Below are 17,065 nucleotides of genomic sequence, written 5' to 3'. Positions count from 1 at the left end.
CGATATGCATTTTAATACATCCATATGTAAGGTTGTAATCAGCTGAACATGAGCTCCCGGGAAGACGCTGTGGCCAAAAGGGCTGATGTGGTCCTTGGATGTATGAGCAGGGCAATCGTGAGTATTCCTCTGTATCTGGCAGTGGTGCTACCACTCCTGCAATGCTGTGTGTAGTTTTGGTGTCCGCTTTGCACGCTGAGGATTGACAAGTCAGAGAGGAGCCATTAGAATGATGACGGGATTAGCAAACCTGCCGTGTACGGAAAGACTCGGAGCTCCAGCCATTCAGCTTAAAAGCTGCAGTTTCTAGGTCCCTACATGGGGAACAGAAATTTGGTAATACAGGGCTCTTCAGTCTAGCAGACAGAGATCTCACGAGAGCCAACGGCTGGAAGCTGAAGCTGGACAGGTTTAGACTAGAAAGAAATTACAGATTTATAACTGCGAAGGTAATTAACCAGTCGAACAACTTACCCAGGCTTGCTCCATCACTGGCCATTTTTAAAATCCAGAGCCAATGTGATTCTAAAAGAGCTGCAGTAGTTCAGATAGGAAGTAATGGAAGGCCGTCCTATGGGCTGTGCTATGCAGATCAGACTACGTGATGATATTGGTCCCTTCTGGCTTTGTCATCTCGAAATCGTATGTATTTAAATCAGTCCCATATTATCCTGCCATTCCAGAGAAGCCCTACAATAACAAACCAGCATGTACTGCCCATCCCTCAGGAGACATCCTCTACTAAACCCCCTCCTGCGGCTGCAATGTGTGCATTGTCGATTCCCTCAAACAACGAACCCGTGTGCAAGCGTCACATGGAAGGGAACAAACATTGTGGGAAGGAAGCAGGTTTCAGTTGCAGTCTTTCAGGTGCAACTATTCTTACAGTCAGTAAAGGGACTGTTCTCCTTAAAGAATATTGCTAATGGAAGAAAACAAACCTACTCCATTTTTTTGTAGGTCCTGCAAATAAATATAGCCACGCTCACATGGACGCAGCCAATGAATGGCTAATAAAGTGAACCTGTTGGAGCCTGCACTGAATGGGATGTGTCAAAGCAGCCCCTGCCATGGGATTGCTGTGTATACGTCATTTGGAGACCCCAAAGTTTGTAGGACTACAGTGCGGCCCCTTCCCCCCACCCCTGCTTGCTCCACTGCCAGTAATAGGAGAGGCTGCACCGGGGTTGGGAGCAGACGGGCTCTGGGCTTTGGGAAGCTTTATGCAACTGGCAGTTATTTATAGAAACCTGAGAGCGGGGTGAGGGCCTGGGCAGCAATGCAGAGCAGGTGGGAGGCCCTCGGAAAGCGAATACCACAGCGTACTCTAGCATTACTTCTGCATGGGGTGGTGGGCCCTTGCTGTAAGTGGCAAGAGGGGGAAAGGTTTCTCCTCTTGAGTCCTCACTGGGGGCAGTTACAGCTCTCAGTCCCCCCCTCCTGCGAAAGGAGCTCAGCATTTCCCCCTAGGCTGCAGTGACTGAGTGCAGCTGGCAAGGGCGGCTCTGATCCGTAGCAGGCTTCCCCTGCTGTTCAGCTGAGCCAACCGGCCACTCCTGCCTCTAGGCAGGACCCCCGAGACATTCCTAGGTGAAAGCGGGATGTTTCTCGTCTGCTTCTCATTTCCACCCCGGGGCAACAGCTGTCAGCAGCTCTGGGGCTGGGAACTCGCAGGGGGGCTAGTGCTGGCCTTCAGCCACAGGGAGAGGTGTAAATCAGCAGATTAAAGCCCCTCGAGTTTGCAATACTCGGACCCAATGGTGTTTTTCTGCACCTCTAGCCAACGCTCGTGGCCAGTCGCAGCGCACCCCTGGTGGGACGTTGAAGAGGCAGGTGTTGTGGGACCTTCTTCTGGGGCATGGGAAAGGGCCACTTTTAGAGGATTAAATCACAGCAGACTCATGCCAACCTGCCATCATAAGCAGCCCACGAACAGCCACTACTGAGGAGTGGGGCGAGGGGCAAGTACGACAACGGACAAGGGGTCGTGGGCCAGCCAAGCTGCTCCCTTAGCGCACCTGGACTCTGCGTACCCAGGTGCAAATACCATCAGGGCAGCCGCCCTATGCCCTGGGCTCATGTGACTCCCACACCCATGTACACTGGCCGGGGGGATGGATAGAGCGTGTTCTGGCTTATGCTGAGTTCAGCTCACTGAGCAGGTGCAATGCTGGCCCAGGCCCTGGGGTGGCATTTGCAATGGTGAGTCCAGGGCAGTCCTGGCTGCAGACATCCACAGCGGCTCCGTTCCCATCGCAGCCTGCGGGAGGGTCAAAGGGTGGCGTGTTCTAAGCAGAGGCCCAGGAATGCCCAAGTTTTAGCCTCAGCGCCTCCAAAACTGAGCAACCTGCTCCACCTTGCCAAGCACTTGGGTGACGCGCTTCCCTGCCTCAGTTTCCCCCCTTAGCAAAACCTAGCTGAGAATAGGTCGCCTACCCGAAGCAAGGCGAAGAAGAGCAATAAGTGGCTGATGGGGCAGGATCCAGTAGTCAAGAAAACCTCTTTATTTTACACATTGGCTTGTATTGCTTGTTTCCCTCCCCCCCCGTGTAGTGCAAAAATCGAGAAAAAAAACGAACAGAGAATTCCTCATAAATAAATCATAACTGACATAAATAAAAATGACATTTGGACGGTAGAGAATCAGTCGCCTCTCAGCTAGGCCAAGTGCATCCCTCCGCCAGGATGGGACTAGAGAATCCCCTTCCCCACCCGACCTTGGGGCAGGCTCCAGTGGGGCAGCAGGACATGCTCCCTGGGCGACACACGGCAACCCATGCTGCCGCTCAGCCTTGTGCCCCCCAGAAGGGAGCCTGCTGTTCAGCGACACTGCCCTGCCGGGAATACCTCCCCGCGGCCGTTGTCTTATTAATAATGCTGTGTGTTAGTCAGAGCCCACGATGTCAAACGGGACGAGAAACGAACAGTTAACAGCAGCCCTGCCCACTCAAATCTCTCTCTCTCTCTCTCTCTCTCTCTCACACACACACACACACACACACACACACACACACTCTCTCTCTCTCTCTCACTCACACACACACACACACACACACACACACACTCTCTCTCTCTCTCTCACTCACACACACACTCTCTCTCACACACACACACACACACACACACACACACACACACTCTCTCTCTCTCTCTCTCTCTCTCTCTCACACACACACACACACACACACACACACACTCTCTCTCTCTCTCTCTCACACACACACACACACACACTCTCTCTCTCTCTCTATGTTCCAGCCCTGGATTATCACTCCCTGTGCTAGTGGCAGGCACCCTGCACCAGCGCTGTCGCCCCCTGCAGGCTGCTTTTCCAACCGGGGCCACGGCTTTTTCCATGACCAGCAAAGACTCCATTGGGTCTGAACTGCATCACAACTGGGATAGAGCGACTGCACGCTCCACACCTGAGGCACTGCTCCCTGCCCCGCCAGCCTATCCTCTCAGCTCCAAGCCCCCCGATTCAGATGAGTACAGTACTTAACAGCAGCGTCCCCGTCACGCCGCAGTATTGCTAGCGCCAGCTGGAGGGGATAGGGCCATTGCTTTCAAACCGGCAGCTACTGGATTAACCGAGGTCTACTTCCTTCCCTCAACAATGTCTTCCTGGCCCCTCCACTTCCCTTCCTCTGGCGCTAGCTGGTTCCCTCCCAGGGGATGGGGAAGAGACTGGCCTATGGTGCCCTCACTCCCTCTGCCCTACTCATGGGCCACAGCAGAAACCCCAGGACTTCTGCCAAGTCATAGCGGCTGGCACCTCTGCAGCTCTGAAATGCCCATGGAGCTCTAGGCTCGCCTCTTGGGCTCCCTCCCTAGGAGTCTCTTCTGTCTCCTTGGAAGGGAGCAAGAGGTGGCGTGCACACAGACACAGACACACACACACACGACTGCACCACTACTTTGGGTGAGACGGCGTCTTGTGACCTAGTTAACCCAAAACAGTGGCCACGAAATAGGTCGATGCTCTTGCCGTGCTAATAGGGAGCTCATTTCAATCGGGGGCGTCGGGACGTCAAAAGGGCATCGTCGGCCGCATACAGGAATGTGACAGCCGTTGAACTGCGGCTGGCTGCTTCAGGGACTTGGCAAAGGAGAAAGGAATGAAAAGATTTAAAATAGATTTAAAAGCCTACTTCGGCCCAAAAAGCCCAGAGCATGTCTTTGGGTAGAGGGCGGGGAGAGCAGCCAGTGGCCCTTTCTAAAGTGTCCCAACCTGGGCACCAAAAAATCTCCAGTCACTTCCGGAGATATACGTCAGCGAGTATTTTCACAAGTGGAATCTAAAGGATGATGAAGTGGGGAGGAGAGAGAATCAGGGGAAGAAAGAAAGAAAGAGAAAGAAACAGTCACAGAACATCCTCCCAGTGCTATTGAGGTATCAGTGGTTTAGCCATTCCTATGCACCATGGGGAACACCCGTTAACCTGTCTGCATGCAAACCACACACACAACACGGCCTATGCAGTGAAACACATCTTAAGCCACCACTCAGGAGGTTCTGTGGTACAGGTGGGTCTATACGGCCAACCGTGAGCATTACAGTACAAGATGATTCAACCGTTTGAGTGGTAGTTTAAGACAGGGAGTTGCTAGCTGCAAATGGTCCCTTCTGTGCTGGTTTCACTGTACATATGGCCTCTCTCACACACTTACTTCTAGGCCATAGGCATTGTCCAATAGATCATTTAAAAAAATGCCGCTGGCTCGTTCCTTTCATCCCTTCCCACGTCGGCGGAGAGAACGGGATGGGATGGGGAACACCAGAATAATTTAAAAAAATAAAGTTAATAAGAATTAAAATTAAAAGATTAGCATCATAAAAACAAATGGCAGACACATTAAATAAATAACACAGTGCGACCCTGCGGCCTGTGCCACCTGCCGGGTCGTACTGTTATAGGGAACCAAGGGCCTGGCCCAAGCCTAGATCCTTCTTTGTGGACAGGGAAGCAACATGTAGGCTGGATTGTTCCCAGCCGCCGGGTTAACACAATGACACAGACACGTGTGCAGCGGGCGGCAACGCAGTAATTTGTAACAGTGGGACGGCGACTGCCCCCGAGCTGGTGAGCTCGTTAAATCCATCTGGCCGGCTGGGGAACCTCCGTAGTGATGGCAAATCGGGATTGACAGCGAGCGGGACGGGGTCAGCAGAGGATGGAGATGCCGGAGGGCTCGGGACGCTCCACACAGTTTTGTGGCCTTCTTCCCGCCGCATCCCCCGGCTGCGGTTTTTAAGGCATCGATCAGACACCCGTGCGCCGGTCTCGGCGGCATTAACAGTGCGCTGGAGGCTCAGTACAGAGAGTTTGGCTAAGGTAGCGTTCCGAGGAGTGGTGGTACATTCAGGGGTTTCCTGGAGAAGCACCATACGCGTGAGTCACCCACCCCCGGCACTCCTGTCCGCCTGGATCCTTCCTCGCGTGGCTGTCCAGCGTGCAGCACATGTTGGGGCATGGTAAATCCTAAAAGCAGCAATGGTTTCGGCTGGGCCTGGCCGGCCCCAAAAGTCAGTTGAGTCGTGGGCAGGTTTGTGGATGGAGCCAAGAGCTCCCCCCGCCGTACACGCCGGCAGAGGGGACTCTTGAATGGAAAGTGCCATTCTGACTCTCAGCACGCTGATCTGAAGTGTGCACCAAGAGAGGCAGAGCCCCCGAGGGGCCCGCGGAATTGCAGTGGGCCGGGGCTGGAGGCAGCAGCCGGGACCCCCCCACTCCGGTCTACAGAGACTGGCTGCTACAGGGGTCAGGCCAGGGTGGCCTTGCGCTCCTCCATACGCTGGTGCCCCCTGGAGGTAAGGTACGACTGGATTCTTTGTCAAAGGCTCGTCGAGGACACGGAGAGGGTGGGCGAGGAGGGGGGCGGGAAGTTGAGCAGTTCCAGCACCGCCACCCCCACGCTGCTCCGCCGCGTGAACATGCACGAGGCCGCCACCCACTTGTTGGTGCGGGGGTTGTACTTCTCGATGGAGTTGAGGCTGGAGCTCCCGTCGTTCCCGCCCACCGCGTACAGCCACCCGTCCATGGCCACCAGGTCGTGGGTGCTCCTGCAAGCGACAGCACAGAGGACGGCGTTAATGAGCCAGGCTTTGGACGTCCCTCCGCAGATCCCCAACCAGGGTTGCGGGGGCTCGGCCCTCCGGAAGGCAGGCAGGAGTTGGGGACCCGAAAAGGGACGCATCAAAATCAGCAGAGCCTTTTGGCCTAAGTGATTTGCCCAGGGTCTCGTAGGGAGTCAGTGGGAAAGCCAGAAATAGAACCCAGGAATCCTGGTTCCCAGCCCCTGGTCCTAACCACAGTTTGGTCCGTAATTTAGGCTCCTAAATTACATTATTTGAAGGTGATCCCTCTGCTAGCTGCAGGAAGTGCCAAACACCTATGTTTAGAAGGCCGAGATACTTCCCCAGTGACCATGTCAAAGGCCATGTGCTTCCTGTATTAGGGATTGGCGAGCGGTAAGTCGGGAATCATTTATACCCACGTAGGATTGTTAGGGCGGCAAAGACTCTGCAGGCTGCCCCCGCTTGCTCATGCCTACGTGGTTCATGCAACAGGCACTGCTGATCATGCAGCATTGACAGGTGAGCACGCAGCATGGAGGTCCCTGACCTCCCAGCGGAGAGCTTCCCAGCTGCAGTGACAGCAGGCCAGCTTGCTCGGTCGGCCAAGCTATGCCTGGTCATTGCTGCACCTTGATGGCTGCAGAATGACGTGCTCCAGTGAGTGATGGTTCTCTCCAACCCAAGAAATCCCCATGGCCGGTGTGACAGACTGGAGCACAGCCTGGGTCTGCCTCGGACCGGTCTCCCCAACTCAGATGGGAGCTGGAGAACGGGGGGGAGCCCTACCTCCGAATGTTCATGGGGGCCACGCTCTCCCAGGTGTTGGTTTTCGGATTGTAGCGCTCCACGGAGTTAAGGCAGCTGGTGCCATCGTTGCCGCCGGCCACGTAGAGCATCCCTTCCAGCACGGCCACACCGGCGCTGCTCCGGCGGCTCAGCATGTTGGCGATTGGGGTCCATGTGTTGATCTTGGAGGAAAGGGGAGAAGCGCCCATGAGAGCACATCTGGGTTAGCGAGCGATACCCGCGGGCGATTATCCTCCCACCCCAGCCGTTCAATGGCGACACCACCATCCGGTCACACTCCAGACCCTGCTCTGCTCCCCATTCGCAACTCTTAACACGACAGCCCTCCAGGAGGAAGGACCCCTGTAGGACCCACCACCCACATTCCAGCAGGGGGTACCATGAGTCAGCAGCTAAAGATAGCTCAGTGGTTTGAGCATTGGCCTACTAAACCCAGGGTTGTGAGTTCAATCCTTGAGGGGGCCACTTATGGATCTGGGGCAAAATCAGTATTTGGTCCTGCTAGTGAAGGCAGGGGGCTGGACTTGATCACCTTCCAGCTCTATGAGATAGGTATATCTCCATGTATTATTAAAGCAAGTTCCAATGACCCCGGCAGAAAATCTGACCTTGGTTGCAGCAGGTTAAATTAGTCAGCCGCCATCCTGCCTGCTGTTATCAGATAAAGGGCAGAGGTGATGGAAGAGGCTTTTGAGGGAACACAAAGGCCCCCCAAGGAGATGGCAGGAGGGGAGTTCTCCAGGAAATGGTTTTCTAGGCTGCACCGTTCCACCCCAATGCAGCTAGATCCAGCAATTATTCTTTGTTCACTAACACGAATACGTATGTCTCTCTCTGCCCTCCCCCTCCCCCCCGCATGAGAAGCTTACAAACATTATCAGCCCAACTCTGTGCTCAGTTTTACGGGCACCCTCCTTTCCGAAAGCATCAAACACAAAACTGCTTTAAAATCAAGAAGAAGAAAAAATGTTGAAACCCCAGAGAATTCACACCTCTATTTATTTTAAAGAGACCTCTGCCGGCAGGTTCAAGCAACTTCAGCTGTTAACAACAGGACCCTGGTCTCCGGGTCCCTAAAATTTGGCTTAACTATCAGGAACTCGAGCTGCCCATCAGCTCCAGGACAGAGCCCCAAAGTGGCCATGCGGGTAGCTGTGTCTATTTCTACAGCTCTGGCGGGGAGTCCCAGCAGCGGCCCCACAGGGGCGCCATTCAGAACCTTGTTTCTGACCCTCTTTTTCCTGAGCCAAGCCTTTGTAGGGGAGCCTACCACACCCGTGAGCCCGCAGCGGTCCGCTGGAGCTTGTCAGCTTGCAATAATGGCCGCACACAAGGTGGCAACACAGCTGCACGTGCTGGGAAAGGGGGAGGGGTCCACCGTGAGACCCCCACCCCAGGTGGAAGGGATCTAGAGAATTGAACAGAGAATTGTTAACGGACCTACAGAATTCCACAGCAGGGCGATAGACAGCTAGGATGGTTTAACCCCCCCGGCCCCCCGAGAGGATCTCACGTTGTTAGGTTCTGTAGCATTTAGAGTCATTTCTGTAGCCCCCTGTTGTGTTTTCCTCTGTTCACTTTCTAGAGGGCTTGGCCACAGGGTCCTTTTCAGAGAAGGGACGGGAAGGAAAGCGTTAATTGCGCTCGCTTGCCTTTACCTGCGGCTCGTACTTCTCCACCGTGGCTAAGTGGGATGAGCTGTCATATCCCCCCACAGCATAGAGATTGCCATCTGCAAAACACCGTCATGCACAGAGTCAGCCGCAGAGCCCTCCACGAGGGCCGTGTTACCGGCCGGGATGGATCCCGGCCTTACGTGCCGTGGGTCTGGGCAGCCAGGAACGCAAGGGAGCGGCAGAGCAGCCGACAGGCAAACCTACACCAAGCAGCAGGACCCCCCCCCCCCCGGGGAGGATGTGCTCAAGCTTCCCCTCCTCCCCCGCCAAGCCTCCGCTGTATGGGGGCCGCATCTGGCGCGGGGAGTCGTTAAATATTCATCAGGCCATTTCTCTCCTGCGCAGCGAGGGCTCCGTGCCGAGAGAGCAGCCTGGGGAGCTTGCTCGCCTGCAGCCGCCCCCGACCGGCTCGTTACGGGCCGTGCGAGCGCTTCCCGCCGCCACAATTAAGCTTTATTTTTAGCCAGCGAGGCAGCGGCGGCAGGAGCAGCAGGTTGCCGCGGGGGCTGATCCATAACGCAGCGCCAGGCAGAGAGCACACCACGGGGGGAGAAGGAGCGAGCGCGAGCGAAGGAACCACTGAGTCAGCACGGAGTAAGCAAAAGAGCAGAGACGAGAGGGGATTAATGTACGTGCAGCACAGAACCCAGCACAGCGAGGAGCTGCTCCCGCAGCTGGTGCCATTGGCAGCACTGACACGCGCCATGGTGAATGCGCCGGGCCAATTAGAGACTGATTTGTGCACGGGTGATTATCACCACCCAGCTCGCCCTGTACGGCGGTGCTCTCTGTTTATCCACAGAATAACCCGTAGCTCTTACATAGATCATCCCTAGCTCTCAAAGCGCTTTACAAAGGAGGACAGTATGGGATTATCCCCATTTCACAGATGGGGAATACTGAGGCATGGAGCGGTGAAGTGACTTGCCCAAGGTCACCCAGCAGGCCAGTGACAGAGCTGGGAATAATACCGTGGTCTCCCAAGCTCAGTCCAATGCTCCATCCTCTAGGCCAGTGGTTCTAAAAATTATTTGATCTTTGTGTCTGTCATCGTTTATGCCCTCCCCTTCCCCCCTGCCACACAGGTACATCACTTGAATCAGTTTCAGCGTCTCATTCCAGATTTATTTTTTCTGTTGCACAAACGAGCCAACGAGCCAGTGTATCGAGAGCAAAAGCAAAATGGCCATTGTGGTCCGGGCGTCCAATGAAGTGTGTAACAAACGGATTAACGTATAGATGACAACACCTTCGTATAATGCTAGGCAAGCGTCACAGAAATCTGTCAAAATGCGCAGCGCCAGCTGAGGACGTGACACGTCTGGAGGAATCGGCGTTGCTAGTTATTCGTTGCTGGGGGTAAGATGTGCGCAGGAAGTTTCTTTTTCCTAAAACTTCTCACCCCTCGCCCCCCTCCCCCAAATATGTTCTGCGCCTAGAGTGTGAGAACCTCTGCTACTTGGCCAGTGTTTCTCAACCACCAGTCTGTGGACCGGCGCTGGTCCTGGAGATCTCCCTGACAGTTTAGGAAGGCAACAAGCTGGTCCCTGGTATCACAAAGATTGAGAAACACTGCTTTAGGGCACACTGCCAGCTTCCCACATGGAGTGGTCCCCTCAGGAAGCGAGGGGAACCAGCTGTGACCACACCTCATTCCACACGGACTTCCCAGGCAGGATTGCTCTGGCCTGGAGGTGAAGCAAGGGGGGCTGGGGTCCACAGTGAAAGTCAGAGACTGGGCTGCATCCCCGATTGTGATGGGTTCTCTGGTTGACCCTGGGAAGTCATTTCCCCCAACCCCTGGGTGCCTCAGTTTCCTCATCCATCAAATAGCGATTGTGATGCTGGTCTGCTTTTGCAAAGCGCTCAAATCTACGCTAGGCATGTGCAAAATGTTGGTACTTTTGACCTTATGGGGAAAGGCCCAGCGTCCCGTTACAAGGCTCAGTGTGCGTATAGGGAGACATTTCAATGGAAAGGTACATATGATATCAGGCCACTGTTGTTATGTTATTTTGACCACTAAAAGCCGGCCGGATCCGGACGAGGTTTATTATTAAATTTCTTTAGATCAACGATGCACCCACTCCCTGTCGGGTCATCAAGCCGCTGAGAATTTTGCTGCTCTAGAAAAACCAGCGTTTTCCTAGGCTGCAGGGAGTGTTTTTGACAAAAACCTTCCAAACACAGCCAGTTACTGGTCTTGGCACCAAATGTTATTTTAAAGAGAACAATGCTACTCGCATTCAGTTGGGCCCTCTGGTTTGGGCTATGCCATTTCACAGCCCCCGCTACACCTCCCCAACTCTCGCCATAGGTTGACACGAAGGCACAGCCCATGGACTCCAATGTTTCCAATATCCAGTGTCCCACCTTGAGCCCAGAACCCCGAGGTGGATGCAGAGAGATGGCCTGACTTGGAGCAAAGCTTGCTAAGATCTATAGCCCGTTACCATATTAGAGTAGCACCGACCTAGAGGCCCCAACCAAGAAACCTGTGGTAGTCCAATACACGCAGTAAGAGACAGTCCCTGCCCCAGATCATCTGGTCTGTTTAGCCTATAAGTAAATTAAATGACTTGCCCTCGGTCACACAGGGGGTCTCTGGCAGAGCTGGGAATTGACCCCCTTTCTCCCCCATCCCGCTGTAGGGCATTAACTCCACCCTCCTTCCTGTGCATGGAGCAGAGCTGCAAACCTGCTCCATTCTGTGCCCGGTAGGCAGTGCCCTTTGGCTCCTGGCGCGTGTGGGTCCCAGCAAAGCGCGGTGGCCTGTCACAGGCAGCAGTCAGAGAGTGGGGCTGCAGCTGATGGGAAGCAACGTGCAGGACTAGGCAGAGGAAGGGGCGAGAGGTGACAGAGCCTGGGAGAGCCAGGCAGATTCCACCGCGCTAGTGCCCTACCTAGTGTTGCCACCCGGACGTATCGCCTCCTGGTGCTCATGGCGGCGATCGAGGTCCAGGTGCCCGTCAGGGGGTCGTACCGCTCGGCGCTGCGGCAGGCAGAGACACAGGAACGTTAGCAACACTGGAGGGTCTCTGGGGAAACCCTCTGATGCAGCCCCGAGAGGTGACCAAGGACACCAAGGAGTGAGGCAAAAAGCTGCCATGGATCAGAAACCGGCTCAGGGATGGGAGCCAGAGGGCAGGAACAAAGGGCCGTTTCCCCATCTTGTCACAGGGTTAAGACCAGGGGCCTCCGAGGGGCAGGGCCAGGACCAGTGGGGTTCGCGTCTCCACCAGGGATGGAGAAGAGGGGGTCGTATTTGCAGCGGACACGCCACGTACTTGTTCAGACTGGACGAGGCTGCGCGGAGCTTCAGGAGGACCCAGGGGTGCCAGATGAATGGGCCGATGGAGTTCACAGGCCAAAGGGCAGGTTGGTCTTTCCTGGAGGGCCAGGGAACTAGGATGGGGTCAGGGTTAGAGACACCCACACAGGACCCTGCTGCGAACGGAGAGGGGATCCCAGCCCAGCGGCCCCACAAGCCTTGGGTCCCTTTGGCTGCCGATGAGCCATCAGGCCTCCAGGAAACCTAGGCTACGCATGGCCTGCCCCCCTGGAGCAGACCTTGGGGACAGCCGGGGTGTCTCAGCAGCCCAGGGGGGGCACGGACCCAGGAAATCCCCCTACCTGTTCAGACAGGAGGCCCCGTCATATCCCCCTGCTGCGTAGAGGAGCCCGTGAAGCGCCGCCACCCCGAGACAGCTGCGCCTGGTGCCCATGGACACCTCCGGCTGCCAGGAGTTGGTAACTGGGTCGTACGACTCCACTGTGGCCAGATCGGAGGTCCCGTCGTAACTGCGGGGGGATGGGAGAGCGTTGGAAGGGTGGGGAACCCAAGCGGCAGGGCTGGGAGCCGGGACTCCACCCAAGCCCTTGAGCTGAGCACAGCTTAGCCTCAGGTCGATGCCCAGTCCAGACGCGGGCCGCGCTCTTCTCCCTCGCCCAGCTCTTGCCGGCAATCAGGCCCATGCAGAGCGTCAGCTAGTCGCTGCATTTCTGGCGGGTTCGCTCCCCATGTTCCAAACCCGCTCCGCCCGCCTGCCCTTCTCACCCCCTGCAGGGACGATGGAGCCCCCGGGGGGTTCCCAGCCGCCTGACCGAGTCTGTGTGAATTCACGGGACAGGCTGAGAGGGCCGGGGGCCTGGGTCGCAGCTGAGCCAGGCAGTTACTGTGCATCGAACATGTCCCTGAGGTGGCATGACATCAGCAGGGCAAACTTCCCTCGCCAGCTGCTTCAGCCCTAACTGAGCAGGGGGAGAAATGCACCCGCAGGCGAGAGCAGCCTCCGTCCCCTCCGCTGGGGCCGTGAACAAATGGGGTCAGTTAGCGGCCAGGCTGCCACTGCACAGAGACCCAGCAAACTCACTCCACTGAGCAGCTGTGGGCAGTGGAATTGCTTCCAGTCGCTGCTCCTCCGGGCTGGGTTTGAACCAGCGACGTTTCCCGTTCCCACTTCCCTGGGCCCAGCCTTTGTTCTCCGACCCGAATCCAGAGGGGTCCCACCCCAGTGCTGCCATTCCCCTCTCCGCCCAGTTCCGTGATCTACTCCCCTCCTTACCCGCCCACCGCGTACAGCTTGTTTCCGATGGCAGCCACGCCCACCCTGGCCCTCCGGGTCGACATGGAGGCCACCATGTGCCACCGATCCGTCCGCGTGTCATAGGCTTCGCAGTCTCCGTGGATGGCGAATAGGCTCCCCCCGCCTGCATGGGGGGGTCACAAGCAGAGCGAGTGAAGGGCAGGACCCCTGGAGTTTCCAGGGAGTCATTGGGCAGGGGGAAGCCATGGACATACCCCTCTCTGACCCCCAGCTCTGCCCAACATCCCAGTGACAGGCCCTGCCTGCAGCCCCTTCCCCGAGGGTGGGACAGATGCCCCACGGGAGGCAGGTGATGGCCCCCCCCCCAGGCTGCACAGCAGGCACCGTATTCAGCCCCCCCCGGCCTGGCTGTCCCTTACCCACGGCGAAGAGCACGGTGCTGGCCCCTTCGCACCGCCGGGGCCGGGTCCTGCTGTTGCCAAGGACCCCTCTCTGCTCCGGCATGAGGTGGTACTTGAGGGCCTCGATCAGCAGGTCCTTGCACTCCGAGTGGTGCCGGACCAGCAGCTCCGTGTCCACGTTGCTCATCAGGAAGTCTCGGCTCAGCAGGGGCAGCCGGACGCACTTCATGAGCTGCAGGGTGGAGGGAGGGGAGGGACAGTGCTGAGTCAGTGGAACAAAGACGGATTGGGGTGAAGATTAGAGAGGGCTCCCTGACCAACCCCAAGAGCCTTGGGACCTTGACTGGACTGGATCCCCCTCCTGCCACCTCATCGTCCTCCTAGTGGAAGGGAGGGCAAGCTGCCCCCCAGCATATGCCTGGCAAGTACATCTTGGGATGCATATACTCCTATTTGCATATAATTTCCCAGCATTCTCTGCAGGCTCGCAGCTAGTTTCTTAGCAGGCCTGGTAGCAAAGCTCCCAGAACAAACGGAAAGGTTGCCAGGGTACACATGGAGGCATTTTTCTCTGGGTTGATTAATGGGTGCCAATATTCATACGTGCAATGCCACAGGTATCCACGAGAGGGCACGCAAGACTCATGCAGAGCTAGGGCTATGCTGGGAAAGAATCCCTGTAGGAAAAGGTTTTGTTATTCCTGTTACTGTTTTGCTTAGGCAGGCGACAGGCCTGTGGTTAATTTGCTCCCAGTCACAGACACAGAGATCAGAGCACTAGATAAAGGAAAATCCAGCCTAAGCCATTGCAGACTTGCCAAGTTTGGCTTTTCAGAGCAATCCTGAAAACCCAGCTCTAGAGAGCAAAGTCTACCGGACAGACCAGTCACCCTCCCGACAGCCCTGCTGCCCCACTGAAGCCTGAGCTCTGCCACGGATTCCTCATGTGACCGTGGGCACGTCGCTGCCCCTCTGTGCCTCAGTCTGTAAAATGGGGTCATACCACCGGCCCTATCACATGGTAGGGAATTTTGTGGGTTTTAGAGATCCTCTGATGTGGGATAGGAACTAAAGAAATCCCAAGTTTGGTCACATTTCTCTACATATGGAGGAAGATAGTCTAATGACGGGGCACAGGACTGGGACTAAGGCAACCTGGGTTCTAATCCAGGCTCTCCTGCAGATTCCCTGTGTGACCTCAGGCAGTCACTCAACCTACCCAGCTTCAGCTCCCCCTCTGTGAGATGGGGATAACACGTCCCAAACTCACAAGGATGTCGGGAGGATACAATGTGACTGTGAGGTGCTAGGGAAGCTAGGAAGTGGACATTCATAGGATTCAAACCCCTGCCTTCTAGCTCTGCATAAGGCAGCATGAGCCTCCATTTACAGGGGGGTACAATGCATGCCCCAGTGCATCGGAAGGAGCCAGGTGCTATAGCCTTGGGAACCCAAGCTCCTGTCAGACCAGACCTGGGCCAGTGCCTAGAGACAGCCAATGGCACCATGCTGGGAAATGAACTCATCTCAGTTATACCAGTAAAATGCCACCGGGGGACAGAGCAGAATTTGGCCTTTTCTTTGGTTCCCCCCAACCCTGTCTGATCTCACAGCCTGCAGGCTGGAGTTCCCAAGGGGAGAGGGAAATAGGAATTTGCAAGGGGTCTCCAGGAGCCTTTAGACCAGGCCAAATCCACATCCATCCAGCACCTACGCTCAGAGTTGGTGAAAGCCCCCTCCCCTGCAATGATCTGCGTTCCCAGCCAGCTCGCCTACCCTGGGGACATGCTGTCTCCTGCTGTCCACGTCGTGTTTGACCCAGCTCAGCACGGCCCGATACACCTCTTCCTCGGATGGCACGTTGAGGCTGTCACTAGAGATGAGGTCCAGCACCTGCAGAGGTGAAAGGGAAGGTCAGCTCAGCTGTCACTCATCATGGGGAGGCAGTATGGCAGGGAACATGGACACACACACACACACACCTGAACCAGCACAGCTGCACACTCAGAGCCTTACCACACCTCCATAGCCTGTGGGTAGAGCAAGGCTGGTGTGTGCGTACTGGAACGGAGAGGCTGCAAGAGCAGAGAGACAGGACTCCTGGGTTCTATTCTTGGGTCTGCCTCTGACCTGCTGGGCGACCTTGACCAAGCCTGTGCCTCAGTTTCCACATCTGTAAAGTGGGGAGAACGAGGCCAACCCGCCTCCCAGCTGAACCCTCCTGCCGATTGGCTAGGGCTTGCACGCGCGCCGAGGGGCAATGGAAGCCCGGACTGTCAGTGTAGGGACCGTGGCAAGTGACAGAGCCTGATTCCCTGCTCCCCTACGCTGGTGCAGCTCGCACCAGTCACCCCTGAATTACGCTGTGCGAGAGGAGAATGAGCCCCACAAGCTCTAACTGGTCCCTTCCCCCGGTGGATCTGCTGTGGCAGAGCCAGGATGCGCAGACGGCTGGGAACACACTGGCAGGTGCAGAGCCAGGATTTGGAAGGCGAGCTCTCCGCTGGGCTGCTCACCTTGCGGCTGACTGAGGAGGGCTCATAGCAAGACAGGAGCTCCAGGGGGAAGCCCAGGCCACGCTGGGCGGTAAATAACCCAACAAAGCAAAGCCGGGGACTGCACGGGTTGCTCAGCATCCCCTGGAGGGGCGTTTCTGGGCCTTCCCGACAGCAGACTCTGCCTGGCAGAAGCTCCGAGCACCGGTGCTTGGAGAAGGCAGGGGGAAGACACCTGTGAGGCTCTCTGGAGCAGTTGCTAGGAGACCGGTGAGGCAGAAAGAAGAGGAGGGATGGCCCCTGTTCGGAGGGCAGCCAATGCAGGCTTTGCCCATCTCCAAGCCTCTCTGTTTCCTCCCCACCTGGCAGGAGACCCTGCTCCTCCCGCTGCCCTGACCAGGCCTCATAGAGGAGATGCTGCTTTATCAGCCAAGCCACCCCTCTTGGGCTCTTAGCCTGGCCAGCTTCCTCCACCAGCTGGACCCAGGGCCCAGCGGAACCTGTTCCCTGCAAACCATCCGCTCTGCCCACTCTCCCCACCCGGGCCACGCTGCCGCTCCCACCAGCCCCTCAGTGATGCACTGCTGGTGCCCTTTGCTGGCGCATCCCCTGGCTGGGCATTCCAGACAGCAGGGGCTGCAGATCTGCTATGGAATCAGGGGAAGAGGGCCAGGGGACCCAGTAGGTCCCCTTTAGTTCCTCCTCTAGGGGGAGCAGGGCTGGCCCCTACCGTGCACCATGTAACCCTTTCTCCAGACTACATGGTGGAGGGGTAGGAGTTGACTGCACGTGGGTGGCAGGAGGAGGGGACAGGGATGTTTCCACACCTAGAGGTACCATCTCCCTGGGATGTTCAGAGGGCACCGATGGGGTCATTGCTCATGGCATGGCTCCCCTCCCCCACCATATGCAGCGGGAGATGGTGAGTGATCCTACGGGACGTCCCTGCGGCAAAGCCAGGCCAGCAGCAATGAGATGTGGGAAGCATCCGAGTCGCTGCAGACGTGTTCTGGGGCGTCCCCACTGGGGCCCACTTGGGCCCTTTTCTTGCGTTGGAGTC

At 56.6% G+C, this 17,065-nt stretch overlaps 1 protein-coding gene across 2 annotated transcripts in view; it reads right to left on the bottom strand.

Annotated features, from left to right (window-relative positions):
* Positions 1–3,153: 3,153 nt before the first annotated feature.
* The window catches only part of KLHL17 (kelch like family member 17), a 36,017-nt gene continuing 22,105 nt past the window's right edge, over positions 3,154–17,065 (bottom strand). For both annotated transcript variants that reach the window (XM_054008856.1, XM_054008855.1), the window contains 8 exons: positions 15,287–15,403; positions 13,529–13,742; positions 13,128–13,272; positions 12,196–12,363; positions 11,466–11,554; positions 8,545–8,618; positions 6,866–7,047; positions 3,154–6,064 (listed from right to left, as the gene is read on the bottom strand). In XM_054008856.1, coding sequence (XP_053864831.1) covers positions 5,836–6,064; positions 6,866–7,047; positions 8,545–8,618; positions 11,466–11,554; positions 12,196–12,363; positions 13,128–13,272; positions 13,529–13,742; positions 15,287–15,403 — 1,218 coding nt within the window. In that variant the 3' untranslated portion in view covers positions 3,154–5,835. The remainder of the gene's footprint in view (positions 6,065–6,865; positions 7,048–8,544; positions 8,619–11,465; positions 11,555–12,195; positions 12,364–13,127; positions 13,273–13,528; positions 13,743–15,286; positions 15,404–17,065) is intronic.

Source organism: Malaclemys terrapin, chromosome 19 (assembly GCF_027887155.1).
Source record: "Malaclemys terrapin pileata isolate rMalTer1 chromosome 19, rMalTer1.hap1, whole genome shotgun sequence".
Classification (NCBI taxonomy): Eukaryota; Metazoa; Chordata; order Testudines; family Emydidae; genus Malaclemys; species Malaclemys terrapin.
Note: the sequence above shows the minus strand (reverse complement) of the source record. Positions and strands in the feature narration are given on the sequence as shown.